Below are 16690 nucleotides of genomic sequence, written 5' to 3'. Positions count from 1 at the left end.
TATAGGATATTTCCATTGTTCAATGGTAAAAAAACAGCTGTGTTGTGGATAATAAGGTTTTCGACCCGGACAATACCTATATTTATTTAGGTTTTATAGCATTAAAATTACAATAGACAATTTTATAAATGTAGTACTGGGTACTGGTGTTAATGCGAAATGTAATAAAAATCGCTATGGTTTTCTTGTATGTTACGTGCTTTATGAGACAGAAGTACATACCTTGGAGGTACCTTTAGGTACTTAAGAAACAAACAACAAAGTAAATAGACATTTTAAGGCTATTTATAATTTACATTGCAATCGGTAAAAAATAGGTAGAGATGGGTCTCCACCATGGGTGGTAATAATTATAGACATATCGACTCTTGCTTATGACAGCATAAACAAGTGTCTCTAAATTAGGCTTTAATACATAATAATATAATATGTATAATAATATAATATGTATTAAAGTCTAATGTATCAGCTATTATTATAAGCTCTATGAATTTTATAATAATAGATGATACTTAAAGACTAAAGTTCAGTAAATAAATGTTTTCTTACTTATCATCTTTCCATTCGTGTCTATTTTGATGGTCTTAAGTATATTAACGCTTTGTAAACAACTCCAGCGTTAACCCCTAACCGCGTACCAGCTTAAGTAGATATTCATTTAATCACATGGCAGAGTGCACATGATCAAAGTCGCGCATCCCAGCCGTATATGCGCGATCGTCTGTGATGGCAAATTCAATGAATTAACACACGTGACACACTTGCTCGAAATTTAGATCAACGTAATATATGATTTGCTTTATATATTTCAACCCTTACTACCGAGATTAGAGTAACATATTTTTTTAATGTTATCTTGTGCCTCAAAACTTCCTAAAGAAGGTATGAAGCAGGTAGGTAGGTACTTATACCATAAGAAGGATACCTACATCATACCTGGTATACTATATCAGGTAAGTAGGTAGCCATCATGGCAACAACGCCTACCTACGCTAGATAAATTATCACGCTTTGGATTATATTTTTTTTAAAAAGATAAATAACCTCTATAGATTTCCCACAACTGAGGAATGTAAATAAGAAAAGTATGTCTTTTTGATATGTTTTTTAATAACTATTGCTTTGACATTTATACTTCATAAGTTTTTATCGTAGGTATTTTTATATAAATAATTTAGCTACTTAAATACATATAAAGTAACAATGGGAGATGAAGAAGAAGAGGGAGGGTTTGGTGGTATGTATGAAGATGGACATTGGGAATGGGATGATAATACAGAGTCGCTTGTGTTTGTAAGGTGACCTGCATTAGCAATGTATTGTGATTTGTGTGCAACTGTTTACGTATATGGTTATTTTCTCAGTTGTTTATTAAACTTTTCAGCGATTTGCCCCCGAAGCCGGTCGAAGCAATCCAAATATTAACTAAAGCACCCACCGGTACGGTAGAGTTTAGAGATGACGTTGACTTGATTGAGCAGGTGGTTGCAAATAATATAATCCATTGAAAATTCAAGCTATAAAACTTTACTAACTTTTGTCATTTCGTCTGTCCGATTATAGATTCGATTTCGAAGGCGCTACCAAAGAAAGGTGAAACCAGGGCAGGAAGAAATTATTAGCTTGCAGGTTTCTTAAAGTTATCTTCGTAAATTTTTCGTTTTATTGATTCACTATTTTGGCATATTGAAACTTTTATAATGCACTAATGTAATTAGGATTTAATAATATATTTCCAGGACGTAAAAGATATAGCACTTTTTACAGCGCCTGTGAGTATATTGAGCCCAATGCTGATAAACATACTTCATCTCCCGACTACGGAAAGATTTATTCGGGCACTTGTACTTTGCTGCCAATATTATTTGCAGGTAGATAACTCCTTTCCGTAAAAGTTTCTTAAAATATATACCTCCGTAAGTACTTATTTTTGCTTTTCGTACAAAATTGATTTCGATGCCAAAAAAAAAAAAACATTGCGCACCTACATAATAAATTATTATATTTGAAGATAGCGGAGGAAATGACAAACCGCATAATTGAATTGGAGAAGAAGGTGCGTACTCCTGACTGCGAGATTCTTGAAAGAGAGTACCGAGATAATTTGGCGGATTTACGACTTCTAGTCGCAAAAGAATATTGCATCATGCTTATTGGTAAGCAGTCGCAAAAGTATGGATATCGCATAATGTTTAATGTATTGCTAAAGTACATAATGTATTGATGATGATGATGATGATGATGTCCTCCACGACGTATCCGTCGACGGCGACATCTGGCTATATTCTGGAGTGTGCTCGAATGTGGCTAGCGAACCCAAATTTAGTTGCAAAAATGCGCTTGCACTTCAAACAACATAGTTGGCCCAATGCATTGTACGTGTAGTTATAAGTTCACTAAGAGTGAATAATTAAATTAAATAATGAAATAATACCTATTTGATTTGGAAACAGTTTTAGATACATCTGTTGTACTTAATGAGTACCCTCATCCCCCCATAACGTAAAGCGTTAAAAATCCTGTACATTATAGGTACTGTGCTTTATTGATTTCATGAATTTAAGGGACACCTAAATTCATGATCGAAACAGGGACAACGTTAAAAAGCGGCATTAAAGTATTTAGTCCAACTAAGTGTGTTTTCAATGTGTTTTGGTAATGCATATACATATGTATTGTACTTCGGTAGCTATAGTATTAGAGGTAGATATTTTTTTAAAGAATATATAAGTTTTTCTGTTACGCTATAGTTTATAGACTATTAGTTATAAATGACCTTAAGCCGCTTTTGTTCATTATTTTTCTATTCATTATAGGTGGTGGCGATACTCGAAAATTCCATCATATGGGGCCGCATAAGAAACGGCGGTCACTATCAGATAAGGATGCTCGACTATTTGAAACGTTCCTACGTATGTGTGTTCAAATTGTATGGCTTGCATTAGGCCGCAAATCATTCAATCAGATTGGTTAGTTTAAAATTATTATTTAATTTACATTGCATTTATAAATACACAAACAAAAGTTGTACTCATGATTTTTTCCTCGTCAGAACTAGAAGTAAATAGAATATTTAAGTCGGAGATATTTAATGCAGTAGAGCACACGCTGCAAACAGGATACGTAGCTAAAATGTCTAAAGAGGAACGCGCAGTTTTGTTGGGTCACTGCGTGCGTCACGACAAGAAGCTTAATACTCGTTCGCCTCTCGTAAATGAAGTATTTTGCCACAGAGTAATAGACTATCGCATGATGGGTCTAGGTGTTATTAAATGTTCGCAGTATGTATATCATTGCATAGTAGAACTAAATAATACATGCAAGTAAAGTTAACAAGAGAGTTCTTGGTATTCTACCATGCCTACATAAGTTTAAGCCTTACTACTTTAACCACTAGTATAAAGCTTTACCAAGTAACTTCTATATTTCAATTATGTTTGTAATGAAATTTATTTTATTTCCTTTTACGTAATATTCTTTAACATTATTCTTTTTTTTTGTAATAAGGATGTCGTCTCGTCTACAGTATATGTTAATAGCCATAGCCGGAGAAGAAGAAATATTCAAGGAAATGGGAGTAGTATTAGGATTAATTGGATTACCAAGATCTGCATTTGATACTATGTTACGACCGCTACCAACTGCTACTGAAACAGGAAAGTCAAAGGCTTCCATGTTAGTTACTTTAGGTTTTATTTTGAAATCATTTAGTAACCAAACATATTGTTATGGCATACAATTTTTTGTAAGGAAAAACATAACGCCAGCCGTTTATTAAACTTTTATTTCCTCCGAACATTACATTGTAGTGTGTGTAAGCTTAAAGATTTCTGTCTAAAGATTTTTTATTATATATTCTTGCTAGGTCTTCGACTAGTGGTTACAGTTCTAAAAGTAGTGGATCTATGAGAAAAAGTACCATCGCAGCTCAAAAGTTGTATCCTGATATAGTGTTACCAAGAAAGGAATCTAAAGAGTTAGTATGGTGTAATAATACGTAGATTTTTTACTTTTGGTAAAGTACACCTGATCGTGAAAACATTGTAGTCGTAGCTATGCAATCCGCCAAAAAAGCTAGGCTCTTTGGGAGATATCTCACTTCCTCTTTTCCAATAAAAAATATCAGTTATGTTGATAAATATCTATGAAACAATAATATAATCGTGTTTGCAGAGTATACTTTCCACCTGCATTCCCGGAGGAGCCTGAAACGATTCGTCCATGCAGCGAAACTCAACGTCGTCGTTGGCTGAATAGGCTAACAAAACTTTTGTATCCACAACAAACAGGGCATTAACTGTTGACTAATTAAGCACTGACTCTGGGGTTGCAGGCCGTTTGTATTTAATCTTTAATTGTTGGGTATTAGCTTAATTATTTCAATGGCAGTTCAAAGATGGCACTGCTTCAATGTTACGTTATGTCTTTATTTGGTAATTTTCTACAATATATAAATATTAATACCTGAGTTAAATTATTGTAAGAGTGTGCGAAGAAATTATTTTCTCTAACGAGCATCGATTTATTTGACCTATGAGGGAGGTATTTATGTACATGGGCTAGGACTCTGGTATAAATTATTCCATAGACGAATGACAGGATAATTGTGACATGAAATGCCTTGCTTTTATGTAAAGGATGATGGGCTAAAGGGTAACTAAATTACATAAATCCACATAATTTCTGTTCTACATTATTTACGACGGGCTTTCAGTGCGTCTAAGAATTTAAATAGGTACATAAGTTTCTCTATTTCTAAATTTATATTTAAAAACAACTTTATGAATATAACTTTTATTGCCAGTAATCAATAATCTTTGTTCTTTCGTTTATTTTTTATATTTATTCGTGACGACCGATTTAGCCACTTGTGTCTTTGCCATTCGTTATTAGATATCCTTGGATATGCTTCTGTGGGAAATTGTGCAGGTAAAGTTTCTCTGTGGAGAAAATTAATTATAGGTTAAGATTAATTAATATTTTTTTACTAATTCATTAGTATGATTTTTTTACTAAATTAATTATGCAACTCTAAGATATAGTTTACCGACCAATGCGAGTTATTATATTGAGTCATGCAAACTCTGTTTTAAAAATCTTGCTAGTATGTATTTTACTAATATTATAAATTGCGAAAGTTTGTGAAGATGTTTGAATGTTTCTTAGGAGTTGGCAGCAGCCAGAAAGACTATGTCCTGATTTAACAAACAAACCACTTTCCTTCGAGAGAAGTAGACAGGGGGAGTTTTATTCTGACGAAAACTGTCACGATTCACGCTGTCGATGCCACGTCCAACACATAGTAAAATTAATACGTTACTGTTTTTCCGACTCGGGTAGCGTGATGTCCTTAAAAATATTTTGTTGTAAGGCACCAGCTATACTCTTCTGTGCACCAGATGCACTGGATCGAGATGTCCTCGAACCCATTCTGAATCAAAATAACGGCACATTTTGTGTATGGTAGGTGAAAGACCGTACCTACACCTATTTCTGTTGACAAGCATTACTGTGCTCGTAATATTGTATTACGAATTTAACAAACTTATAAAGCCTATTAATGTGATGAAAATCGTCATAATATTTTCTTAAATATATTATTATTATTCCAAATATAAGTAATGCGTGCAAAAATTATTTTTTAGACTTTTGATTATTTCCATTCATTGTAAATAAATAAACTTGCAGAAGTTTATGTGTAAGAGCCTTATTATTTATCAATTATCATTTGTCTCATTGGTAAGAGTAATCCGTTTTCTTTTTGTTGGCTCTCAATTAAAGTGACAATAGTGAAATACTGTGGTTGAATAAAACCGAATAGTGAGTAAATATAACAAGCTTACCTAGCAACGGAATGTCGAAAGCTGGCTGTGGAGGAGCTAGCAGTTGAGTGGGGGATTTTTATCTCCCTTAGCATGGTATCGAACTGACATCGCGGCATGCCTATGATCCCTAGGGAAAACCCTAAGTCCGGGAACATAATCTCGGGTGAAATTAGTATTCGCTCCAAGTATCGAAGACGTTGCGGTAACCTAAAGATATTAAAATATGTTGTACGTAAAGATTATCTAAAAATCTTATTGAACAATTTTTAGAGTAACCGCTCTTAGAGAAATCTGCATCGAAATCGATTTTAGGGCTTTTTCGTATTGTCTAAATTAAATTACGTACTGTAAGATTTTATTTAAGTAGTACATAATATATAGGTAATATAATTACTGCGAATATTTTATGATTCCAAGTCCAAAAATGCGATAATCAACGTTTCGAGCACACTTTGTTTCGTTAAGCAAAGGTGAAGTTGCTTTTAGTTTGCTTTCTTGATGGACACAATGACCCAACAGGACAAAGCGTTCTTCTGGACTCATATTAGCTTCAAATTTAGTGTTCAATCTGTGTTCAACCACATTAAAAATTTGCGATTTGAATATCCTGTGGATTTCTAGTTCTGAAACATTATTTTAAGCTAAAAAATTGGAATCTGTTCTACAAAACATCTGGCACTGTATTTATTACCAATTTGATTAAACGATTTACGACCGAGAGTGAGCCAAACTATCTGGATACTTATACGAAGAATAGTTTCGAATAAAACACTGTCCCGTTTGGATAACGAACGCAATTTCTTTGACAAACCCATGTGATGATATGCAGCGAATTCCCCGCCACCTGCAAATTTTATGTACTTAGTTAATAACTATAAATAGCGTATAAGTGATTTACAAAAATCAAAGTCTGTTCTTACCCATAATTATGGAACAGTATTCCTTTGCAACAAGAAGACGAAGATCCTCTAAATTTTCACGAAAATCAATCTCAATTTTTTGAGATGCAGCAGTACGAATTTTAATTCCATTTTCGCAACACCGTTTGGCCATTTCATCACAAATCTATAAAATGTATCTATGTAATAAGAACCTAACATACGAATTGAAATTTCAAATATGTACACTGTATGATATGATGTTGCATACCTGTAGATAATATTGACAATATAAAATTAATGCTCGTAGGAATCGATCCGTCATTTGAAGATGAAGAATGTTTATCACAGCTGGAGTTAGTATCTTTACCGGGGCTGTGAAGAGCACGACATCTTTGACGTCCTGTTAAACAAATAACACCGATTTAAGTACACTTTCCATCACTCGATTATATGTTTTAATATGCTCTACAAAGTACAGTTTAGGTACTATTGAATTACCTGTAATGTAACAACGTCATCTGCTCCATATTTTCTTTGATACTTTTTTCTGAATCTTTGCTAGGAATAAAATATTTTATTAGTAATAGTTATTCTAATTATAATTAAAAATTCTAAGCTTAAACATAATAGTTTCATACCTGTTCAATTAGATCTAGGTCATCTTTAAATTCAATCGATTTGAAAACTTGAGGTAAAGGTGACGCGACAGAACTTTCGTCTAAAGAGATGTTGCTAAATGTGAAATTATTGGTTAAATTTTTGTTGTTGATGTTCTTTAAATATAAATATTTCACTTGTATTTACCTTATAAATTTAAGTTCGTCTGTTTTATCGTCCCAGACCCAGTGTCCGTTTTCATAAACTCCACCTAGTGGCTCATCATCATCCTCACCAGAATTTCGACCAAACATTTTTGAAACGATTACTCTTTATAACTATAAATATTATATAAAAAACCACAAGTTGTAGACAAAATAAAAATATTTTTAAAAAATTATAGTAAATCATCATAAAATATAGATAAAGCTTAAAATACGTAAAAATGACATTTTGTCATTGGTTGGAAAGGATCGTTGTAAAATGTTATGGGTTTTGAAAAGTTTTAATCAGGATGAAAAATAAAAAATATTGGTATTATAATTAAACTGAGTGATTTAAATTAGGTACTTCATCTTTAAACTTTAATTAAAGTGGTGTACCTAAAGTGGGTAGAATTTCATTTCAATGTTATGTATGTTTTAGGATTAGTAAAAAAAAAAAAAACTATTGTATCTATACGTTCGACACATAATTAATATATTATTTTAGTATATATGCGTGCCGTATTTACCATTCTAGGAGTATTCAAAATTTACAAGTCTGTATCTTAATTTTGAAAGTTAATTAGATCGTCATATAGGATAAAATTAAGTAGTTTTCATGGTATTTTACAAAGGGTAAAACAGTCAGTTTTGGTTATTGCTCCATATTGGCACAATATTGGGTTCATATTGTGTCAGCCGGCGAAAATACAAACATATGGTTGGCAGTTTCTTGTGATAATTATTGATATTAGGTACCTGTGCAACTAAAAACCCGTGAAGGCAAGGTTGGGTCGGGCGTACTTTGAAAGCGGTTGGTGGACCGTGAGCGAACCTACTCACCCGTCTATGAACTGCTCACGAGTGTATAATGAGTTCATGCGCTGTTGATGTTCTGGAAACTCGAACTGGGACGAAATCATTACCCGAGAACTAAGGTCTTAAATTCATCACATTTTATAACATTTATAAATAAATCACATTTGAACAATATTTTTTTTATTCAACATTCGATTGGTACACACCAATAAATACTGTTAATGGGTATTTATATCGCTTACAACCACGTGAGTTGCTAGCTCGTCTCGAAATTTAATTGAAATAAAAAAATATTACATTGAAATCAATATCTCTATAATTGACCTCAATGTTATGTTTTATGAACCGGCAACAAAGTCATAAAATAATTATGTATTACCATTAAATAATAATACAAACTTTGCAACTATAGTGTTTTATATAACATCAAAAACCCGAGCTCAAGAATTATCTCACCGCCTTTCCTATAATGCACTAGAGTTTAAGCAGATAATAAACATTTACGAGATGTCCGCTATCCTTCTTGTACGGAGTGAAGTCTAATCAAACTTGCAAGTCCGTGGATTTGGAGCAACAATATTATGTATGACCCTTGGCTTACAACGAGTAGAAACTTACGTAAAACAGATAAAGTTCAACAGTCATTGCACGAACAAACAGTACGCACGTTGCACACTACGTGCCGGTCATTATAAAATTTACCAATGTCTAGGTAGCGTGTAGACTTTAGATCTAAAGTATTTTATAGACTATCTAAAAGATAACTATCTGGTACCACAGATTAGGTAAAAATCGGCTGCATTATATATTCAAAAAATGAAAATATGTTATAAACCATGACTATGAAAAATTACCAATGTATTTATACCTAATTGGTGAAGCTTGGATGAGAGACGGTAGTTAAATATGGGGCACAAAGGCGAACACGATCGTAGGAATCAGCATTCATGTTGATTTATTTGACACTTAGTCGCCGACTCTAGGTAGAGACGCTAGCCACTTTTACTTCGCCTTTTAAATGTACAAGTGTTTTGTGTCGATAAGATTTTTTAAAAGATATAAGTGATATAAAATGACTGTAAGTCAAATTGCTATGGAAATAGAATATAATAAGGAGACAAATATAAAACCGGAGGTTATATTACGTTTGCGAGAATGGCTGCAGAAACAAGCGCATATGCCGCATGACCACATCACTGGTATGCATAAATTTAATAAGTGAAATATTAATTTAGTGTTATGAACATTCCGAAGATGTTCTGTAGTTATGGTTCCGTAGACCCCGTGCTCGAATTAAATGTTATCATTCCGCTTCAATGTCATTTAGTCGACTATACTACCAACCTTGAGACTAATAGTGCTCGGTAACGCTGAAATAATATTTAACTTTAAGTGTAATAATAATAGATTTTCATTATATTAGAGCCTTAAACGATTATAATTTCGCAAATGTATATCGAGAAATTTAAACTTGATAGGTTTATAGTTTTATCCTTGAAGAAATATAGTTAAAATCTAAACTAGTAATTCTGGTTTATCGTTGTTTGAATGTGTGAATGTATGAATTTTATCTATAACATCATCGCAAATTTCATTCGTTCCTTATTGCAATATATAAATACCCATATACATAATATGTAAAACATACGTGATTTCAAGACAAGTTACCAAAATATTTTTTGTGGCGTATATTTATTTAGCATTCAATGTGATAATATTTTCAGAATTAGATATTATATTGGCTTATCACTGTTGTGATTGTGACGCTGAAATAACCAAGCGGGTCATTGACCTCAACTTTACTGCAAGAACACTTTTCTCTTTTTATCAAAACAGAGAAATAAACTATTCTTTAGAAACGGCATTACACACGTGGTAAGTTAGTGAAATATATTTATAGAACTCATTTAAAAACACAATATAAATGAATTCCTTTCTTAGGTTAGTGACTCCATTGGACGCAGCTACAAATAAAGGATATCGACCCATCTATTGTCAGTTGCTAGACGCAAACCCGGATAAATTTGTTTACGGTGATGTAGTTAAGTAAGTATGCTGGTGGAATGAGTTCATATTATGATTCACAGTTTATTTTTTTATAACTTAAGTAAATATTTACTTCTACACTCATGCCTTTTATCAGATATAAGGCGCAACTAGTGCACCCAACTATCGCCATGTGTATTCTTTCCTAGTGCGTAAAATTTACATTCATTATTGAATTTGGAATAATTAGAATTTAATTCGTACTGTGAATAAATTCTAAGTTTATAATTTATATATATATATATATATATATATATATATATATATATATATATATATATATATATATATATATATATATATATATATATATATGTACATTAAAATAGTATGGATTGCTTTATTAATTTTAATTAAGATTTTTTTCGCTAGATGGCTCAACTTTGCATTTTTTTTAAACGACCTAACCGGGTTGTACAATTACGAGCGCAACCCACATTACACCGGTTTTATTATTTTTTATTCTACATCATTTCAAGTTCGAATCGGAGCTAAAACAAAAAAACCAGCCAAGTTCGATTTGACTTCGCACAAGACTCCGTCCGTACACTAATATCCCATGATTTTATTCTTACTATTATTTTGATACATACGTAAAAATCATTAAAATTAGTATTAGTATAGGTACCTATATGCACTTATAGGCACTAATTGTTGATTTACATACATAACTTTACATCTGTGTCCTGCTATTAAATGAACAATATCGCGGATATGTGTTAAAGATATATAGAGCACCTACCCAGAGCAGAGAATATGCTTTTTACCGTGATATTTAAGAATAATTAATTGAAGATAGTAACAATAATTATGTTAATTGTAGAGTTACGTACGTACATTTTATTATATTCTTCATTTCTTGAAAAGGGACCATGAATTTTGATGGCTAAGAAGAAGGTTTACCATTGTTAACAATTGTATTGTGTTCAAATATCGTAGCGTTCTATGCGAACTGGTGACGAAAGGCGCGGCGCGGCATTTCATGTGACCATTGGCCGTAGGGACTAAAAAGATTAGCACGATCGAGATGCCAGTGAACCACATTTCGAAATCCATTCAGAATACGTCTCAGTTTTATGTTCGTATCGTCCTATTGTGTTTTAGAGCGTTCGGGATGATACTCGACCTGTTTCAATATGAAGAAGGAACTATACCAGGTCTTGTTGTAATTTTAAACATGGACAAAGTATCTCTTGGACATATATCAAGGATTGATTTAAAAGTGGCGCAAGAATTTTTTTATTTTTTGCAGGTTAATATTTTTTTATTACTATCTATAACTTAGTGTATATTTATGGTACTTTGGCAAAGCCGTTTATTTTTTGCACATTTATTAGAATAATAAATTACTCTCATGATCTCATGATCTCATGATTACATTCATCGTATGAATTTGTTATGTTTGTTATTAAAACAATACTTATATTTTTCAAAAAAAGTAATGAAAACTAATCATATTTTACGTTATTTCAGGAAGCTATGTTTGTCCGATTAAAGGGATTTTATTTCATTAATGCACCCACCTATATGGATCGGTTATTATCAATGATAAAACCTTTCTTGAACAAGGATACTTTAGATATGGTTAAAGTTTACCCAGTTGGTTCCAATGCAGTGGATGAAATCTTTCCAATTGCCGCTTTACCCAAAGACTGTGGAGGAGAAAATAAAGACTCTATCACATTGAGAGGTAAGGCCGTAGAATTACAAATATTACTTTAAATCTAAATTTATGTATTCTTTTGATGTAATTTTATAAATTATTATTACCTCACATTTCTTTAAGTTCCTTTTTTAATTACCAATGTATGTCTAATGCTTTTTTTTTCTTTAGATGAAATACTGACTAAGCTGAAGGCTAACAAAGACTTCTTTGAAATGGAATCGAAGAAAAGGGTCGATGAAACAAAACGTACCGAAAGACCCAAAACAATAAGTTCATTTTTCCCGAATATGGAAGAGGCATTTAAAAAATTAGAAATTGATTGAATGTAATAAAAAATCAAACATTTATTTTATAGGTTGCCATTAAATTTGGAAAATATAATAAGCATGTTCTAATGACTGATTTTTTTAAGTTATTCATGATGCCAAATTGTTCTATGTCTAAACCTCAAAGCAATATGTGTAAATAAATGGTTTTGAATTATACGTTAATTATACGCTTAGGCTATTGGTAAGCTCATATTGTATAGGTACGCTACAAAAAATAGTAACTAAATAATATTATAATTAAAGCTTTGCTTCTTGACGGTGTTAGTTTTTGTTAAAAGTATTCTATGTTTAAAGGGTCAACATTTTTATATTAATATTTTAACCAATTACGTAAATTTTATGTTCTTTGATTTAATTATGTAAGATAAAATAGTAATTTATGATATTGTATGGGCGACGCTTATTGACACTGTAATAATGTTATGAAAGGATTGCAAATTATGCAAAAGTATTAAGTAAAGAACATCTTACGTAGTACTCATATTTCGTTGATTCTTTCACATCGCTCAAGTTACTATGCTCGAATCTAGGACTATATGATAGCGTCAAATGTGAGGCATTTATTTTCGCTTTATTATTTTTAATTAAAATCCAATAAATATTTTATATTAGATGTATTTTTTTTATTTAACACTAGAAGTAATTAATTGCAGAAAAAAATGGGAATACATATTTCATATTCAATTTTTAACGGAGAATTTATTTACACTGGCTCATCTGTTGTATTAACTAAACTTAGTGATGTTTTGCGTTTAATGAGTTCTAAACTACTTAAATGAATGGGTTTATTTATCAATTAATTTATTTATTAACACATATCAAATACAACCTTACGGTCGTTTGCCAAATTAGATTTTTTATCCTTATTCGGCAGACATATAAATTTTAAAGGCGATGTGTACTGATGGCTTATAAACATGAATAGGTATATAGACAACGTTCCGTTATACCGCATAAATCGTTTGGCCGAGCGTAAGCGAGTTGTTGCAGTAGTTTATGTTCCTGAATACTGTGTTTAGGTTCCGAGTCACTCAACGCAAACATTATTCCTGATGGATATTGCAGATACGGTAAATAACGGGTCTCTCCTTTCAACTGGTATTTTAGGCTGATACCAATTGACGATATTAGAAGAGAACACGTTATAGGAACTGAAATAGGAATTAAACAGACTATTAAGTATTGCATAGTTTAATAATATAATGAATGGTAGGGGCGTATAATGCAGAGATACTTATTAGTTTGGACATTGGTGAAATGAAATATATCTTATTTTAATTAATATATTTTTGGACTCGGATCAATGATTAGATTGGGATTCTTTATTGAAAATGGGCATATGTTGATCATGAGATACGTGTTATCTCAGGAACACAATCTCATGAGATTGTTTACAAGTAAATGAGAAGTTTCTTGAAAGAGTAAAAATACATAACTTTATCATAATTGTATGTAAGCAATCATTAATACAATCAACAAGTTGTGGTATAAAGCAACTTAAACGATTAAAACAGCATATATAAATGAAAATGTATAAGAGCGTTAAAGTATTTAAAGCGTTTGACAATACTCGCTTAGAAGCTATTAATGAGAAACGCCTACTGAATAAAGAAGGCCAAAGGAATACTAAATTTTACACCTACAATAGTGCTTTGTACTATAATTGTGACAGGCATTTAAAACTAAGTACGATTAGCTAGGCACGTTAGACCATATGATAAAATTTAAAAAATGTTTTCATCATAATTGAAAACTATTTAAAGGACAATAAATGATTCATATACTTGCATATATTATACTTTGTAGTCGATAATAATATTAGCCCCGAATTACATACTGTCCCACTGCTGAGCATGGGTCTCTTATGCTACTGAGAGTGGTTATTCTTTAGGATACCATGCTGGCCTAGTGCGGATCGACGTTTTCGTATACCCTCAAAATTCTTACACAGAATTTAGGTATGCAAGATTTCTCACAACGTTTTCTTTCACCGTTAAAGCAAGCGATAATTCACAAAGAATAAACACATAACTTTAGATAAGTCAGTTTTGAACCTACGGACATTCTTCACAGCAATCGGTTGTACACCCAACTGGGCTATCGCCATTATAGCATAATGAAAATGAATAGGCGATTAAATAAAAACTAAATTTTGTTTTATTTTTATATATATTTGATTCTTTTCTTATATGCTTATAGAAGCACCTATTAACACCTATTAAACTAAAAGATTTTTTAATTACTAAAAAAAAATAATAGAGTTAATTGCAGCTCTTATGTACTGAATACATATTATTTTCCAATAAAATACGAGATCAGAGATTATAACTAAAAAGGGAATTTTCGGTCATAAGTTACATTCATTCATAATTCTAGTTTTCTAGAGGCATAATGGACGGCTTCGGGTGTTTTGGTTATTAAAAACTAGTGGTTTATGTGAAAAACATTACAGTTCTTCTTTCTTGAATTTGAGGTAACATTATTATCCTAGATATAAACGTCTTAGAATGGGGTCTGAATAATACTCTAAAAATATTTTATATCTGATAAACGTAAGTTCCGATAGTTTTCAGACTCGTATAAAATGTAAACGTGAAACCATTTTGTTGCAACATACTTTCTACGCTGGAACGTCCGCATTTTCCAAACGTTCCTTGTATTGATACGATTCTGCCGACAATGGCGTAATGGCTGAAAATAAAATACCTAAAACAGCACTGCAATCTGTGCACCATTGTCCCTAAATACGATACAAAAGAAGTTCGGATCTAGCGGAAAACTTGTATTTTATCTGTAGATAAAAACGAATTCGAGAACGGACTCTCAAATTTAATACACCTAATTTAACAAAATAGTAATATAAATTCCTCTTATATAAGGAATTACGGCCACAGCGGCCAATCTCAACGGAGATCAGCCCTGCACGCAGGAGATATTATAATGCATAAGTGTGTGCGCAACACACAGGTGCACCCTCATAGTCAGGTGAGGCGGCAATCCGACATGATTGGAGAGAGAACAGGCGCAGTCCCAACAGCTTCATGTGCTTTCCGAGGCACGGGGGTATCACACTGGCACCTTCTTGACGCCGAGCTGTGATTGAGTAATTTTTAAGATTGGAAAACCCAGTCACGTATATTTTTTTTGGCCCGACCCCGGGTTCAATACAACAAAGCCATCGAGATAGCAGTGGCGAAGGGTGAAATTTTTCAAAAGGTAATTCGAAGCAAAAAAGAAATTGCCTTATTTACCATATCGTGGCTAATTTAACAGAAAACAAAAACTAAGACAAAAGTAAATAAATCTAAAAGGGAAGCTGGTAGGAATCGGGTTGTATGGACGCTTCACCACTGCGAGGTAGTCGCAAATCGTCGTAATACTTAATATACCAGATATATGTACGTCGCTTCTGGGGACGTGTATATTATATTATTATGCGCATAAGTTTTGGCTCGACAAAAACGTTACAGTTAGTCACGACATCCGAAGATTCTTAGTAGAAACAGGATTTATTGACCTATTAATAAAAAAATAAACAAAAATCTCGCATTTAGTTAAATCATTTAAATCGGTGACGTCAGTAAACTCAAGCTTATTAAGATATAAAAAATAAGAAACACCTTTACGTGCTAAAAGTTACCGAACTCAACTTTTAGGAGTCGGGAACTTGGGATCTCCACTTGACACTAACTTGACTCGTAGAATATAATTCGGGACACTTACTTAAGAAAAATTTCCCTGAAATGAAATTCATTGCTAAAGATATATATTAATAAATAATTACTTCGTATAGAACAATTAATGCGTGTTTATGAACCAAACTCGTTATATCCCCACGAAATTACCTTATAATTAGAAAACAATTGGCATTTGTCCAATCAGAGAGTTTGGATTCAGGTTTTATTTTTATTATCTAAATATTTTGTGATCCGATTCATAAATCCACAATAGTCCATGGCACGCTCATTCTGGGGTCACTTCAATCAATTACTTTCATAATATGATTAGGTTCAGATTGATCAAGTAATGTATGAATTGAGGAATTAGAACATAGTTACATATTTTATTTAAACATTAAAAATAAAATTTTAATCCAATATCTCCGATTCTACTGCTTCCAGATTGATAAGGCGACGATCCACTTATATACATTATCGGCTCTTAAGAATATGAGCAATGTGATATAATTGAGAGCAGATCCTGCACAGACTTTATAAGTATTATATCATACTAGTTAGGGTCAAGTACAAACAATTATTAAGTAATGTTGTGGGTTAATCATAATTAACTTAAAATTTTTGTATTATTTTTTTTTTAAATACGC

At 32.2% G+C, this 16690-nt stretch overlaps 3 protein-coding genes across 3 annotated transcripts; 2 read left to right on the top strand and 1 right to left on the bottom strand.

Moving 5' to 3' along the window:
* The first annotated feature begins 454 nt into the window (after positions 1-454).
* Positions 455-4468, top strand: LOC115449801 (protein phosphatase 1 regulatory subunit 36-like). Its single transcript, XM_030177694.2, has 10 exons — positions 455-1298; positions 1385-1481; positions 1564-1629; positions 1740-1871; positions 2012-2156; positions 2817-2969; positions 3053-3281; positions 3508-3675; positions 3866-3976; positions 4174-4468. The coding sequence occupies exons 1-10, from the start codon at positions 1204-1206 to the stop codon at positions 4295-4297; spliced, it is 1320 nt and encodes a 439-aa protein (XP_030033554.2). The 5' UTR covers positions 455-1203; the 3' UTR covers positions 4298-4468.
* A 310-nt stretch (positions 4469-4778) lies between these two features.
* On the bottom strand, positions 4779-8979 carry LOC115449798. Its single transcript, XM_037441412.1, has 10 exons — positions 7511-8979; positions 7345-7438; positions 7205-7264; positions 6975-7106; positions 6746-6890; positions 6517-6669; positions 6220-6448; positions 5844-6032; positions 5321-5431; positions 4779-4940 (listed from the first exon to the last, which is right to left on the bottom strand). The coding sequence occupies exons 1-10, from the start codon at positions 7615-7617 to the stop codon at positions 4808-4810; spliced, it is 1353 nt and encodes a 450-aa protein (XP_037297309.1). The 5' UTR covers positions 7618-8979; the 3' UTR covers positions 4779-4807.
* A 296-nt stretch (positions 8980-9275) lies between these two features.
* LOC115449802 (alpha-tocopherol transfer protein-like) lies at positions 9276-12979 on the top strand. Its single transcript, XM_037441413.1, has 6 exons — positions 9276-9524; positions 10050-10200; positions 10267-10371; positions 11476-11623; positions 11845-12061; positions 12206-12979. The coding sequence occupies exons 1-6, from the start codon at positions 9398-9400 to the stop codon at positions 12358-12360; spliced, it is 903 nt and encodes a 300-aa protein (XP_037297310.1). The 5' UTR covers positions 9276-9397; the 3' UTR covers positions 12361-12979.
* The last annotated feature ends 3711 nt before the right edge of the window (positions 12980-16690 follow it).

Source organism: Manduca sexta, chromosome 22 (assembly GCF_014839805.1).
Source record: "Manduca sexta isolate Smith_Timp_Sample1 chromosome 22, JHU_Msex_v1.0, whole genome shotgun sequence".
NCBI classification, from domain to species: Eukaryota; Metazoa; Arthropoda; class Insecta; order Lepidoptera; family Sphingidae; genus Manduca; species Manduca sexta.
Note: the sequence above shows the minus strand (reverse complement) of the source record. Positions and strands in the feature narration are given on the sequence as shown.